Genomic DNA, 744 nt, shown 5'->3' with positions numbered 1-744 from the left:
AGCATCAAGCCACCGAGTTACTGGTGGCGCCCAAATTGTTGGCATTGCAGACAAACAAATCGTGCGGAGGATGCTTCTGAACAGAGATGTAGAACCTATTAAGATATTATGCTCCAATGCGATTGTGTCGCATAGACCGTTTGAAGTGGTAGCTATAGAATGCATGTGATTGGCAGATCCTCATTTTGCATCGTGGCGATCATCGCGCTGGGTCGAGAGCTACACTGCAGAGGACTGCAGCTTGAGCACAAGAGACATAGAAGGACCACCGCAACTCGCCTTTGACCCTTGGCGCCTGATCCACGCTCATACCTTTGACATTCGACACCATCCCACCCCACGTAGAAACATGCAGCAAAATGTACTGTATTTGGGCACGAAAGCGACTCGGAGTTTCTTAGACTGTGCGCGACGCACGGATCGAGCGCGCGCGCTGCGAGACGCGGGCGTGCGACATGGACGGGTGGCCGGCGTTGATGCGCGAGTCAAAGGCTGTCGACGCGTACATGGTCGCGTTGAGCATGTAGTTGACGCCAAACTTGATCAAGTCGAGCGGAAAGTGCCACACGATCGACCAGATCCACGCAATGATCAGGTAGCCGCCGCCGCAGCCAAAGAACGCGACGCGGTCCGACGAGTAGCCGTTGAAGCCGTAGTAGCCGATGAGCGACGCCGCGACTTGGGCGACGACGAACGCGATGAGGAGGAGGTTGCACGGCTTCTCGGCAAAGAACCACGTGTTGA

At 55.5% G+C, this 744-nt stretch overlaps 1 protein-coding gene across 1 annotated transcript; it reads right to left on the bottom strand.

Moving 5' to 3' along the window:
- Positions 1-350: 350 nt before the first annotated feature.
- On the bottom strand, positions 351-739 carry SDRG_12959 (hypothetical protein; the record flags this gene model as incomplete). Its single annotated transcript, XM_008619043.1, has 1 exon — positions 351-739. A coding segment is annotated over one exon (342 nt), but the record flags the coding sequence as incomplete, so codon positions are not given.
- Between the last annotated feature and the right edge of the window lie 5 nt (positions 740-744).

The sequence above is a fragment of the Saprolegnia diclina genome (assembly GCF_000281045.1).
Source record: "Saprolegnia diclina VS20 unplaced genomic scaffold supercont1.54, whole genome shotgun sequence".
NCBI lineage: Eukaryota > Oomycota > Saprolegniomycetes > Saprolegniales > Saprolegniaceae > Saprolegnia > Saprolegnia diclina.
Note: the sequence above shows the minus strand (reverse complement) of the source record. Positions and strands in the feature narration are given on the sequence as shown.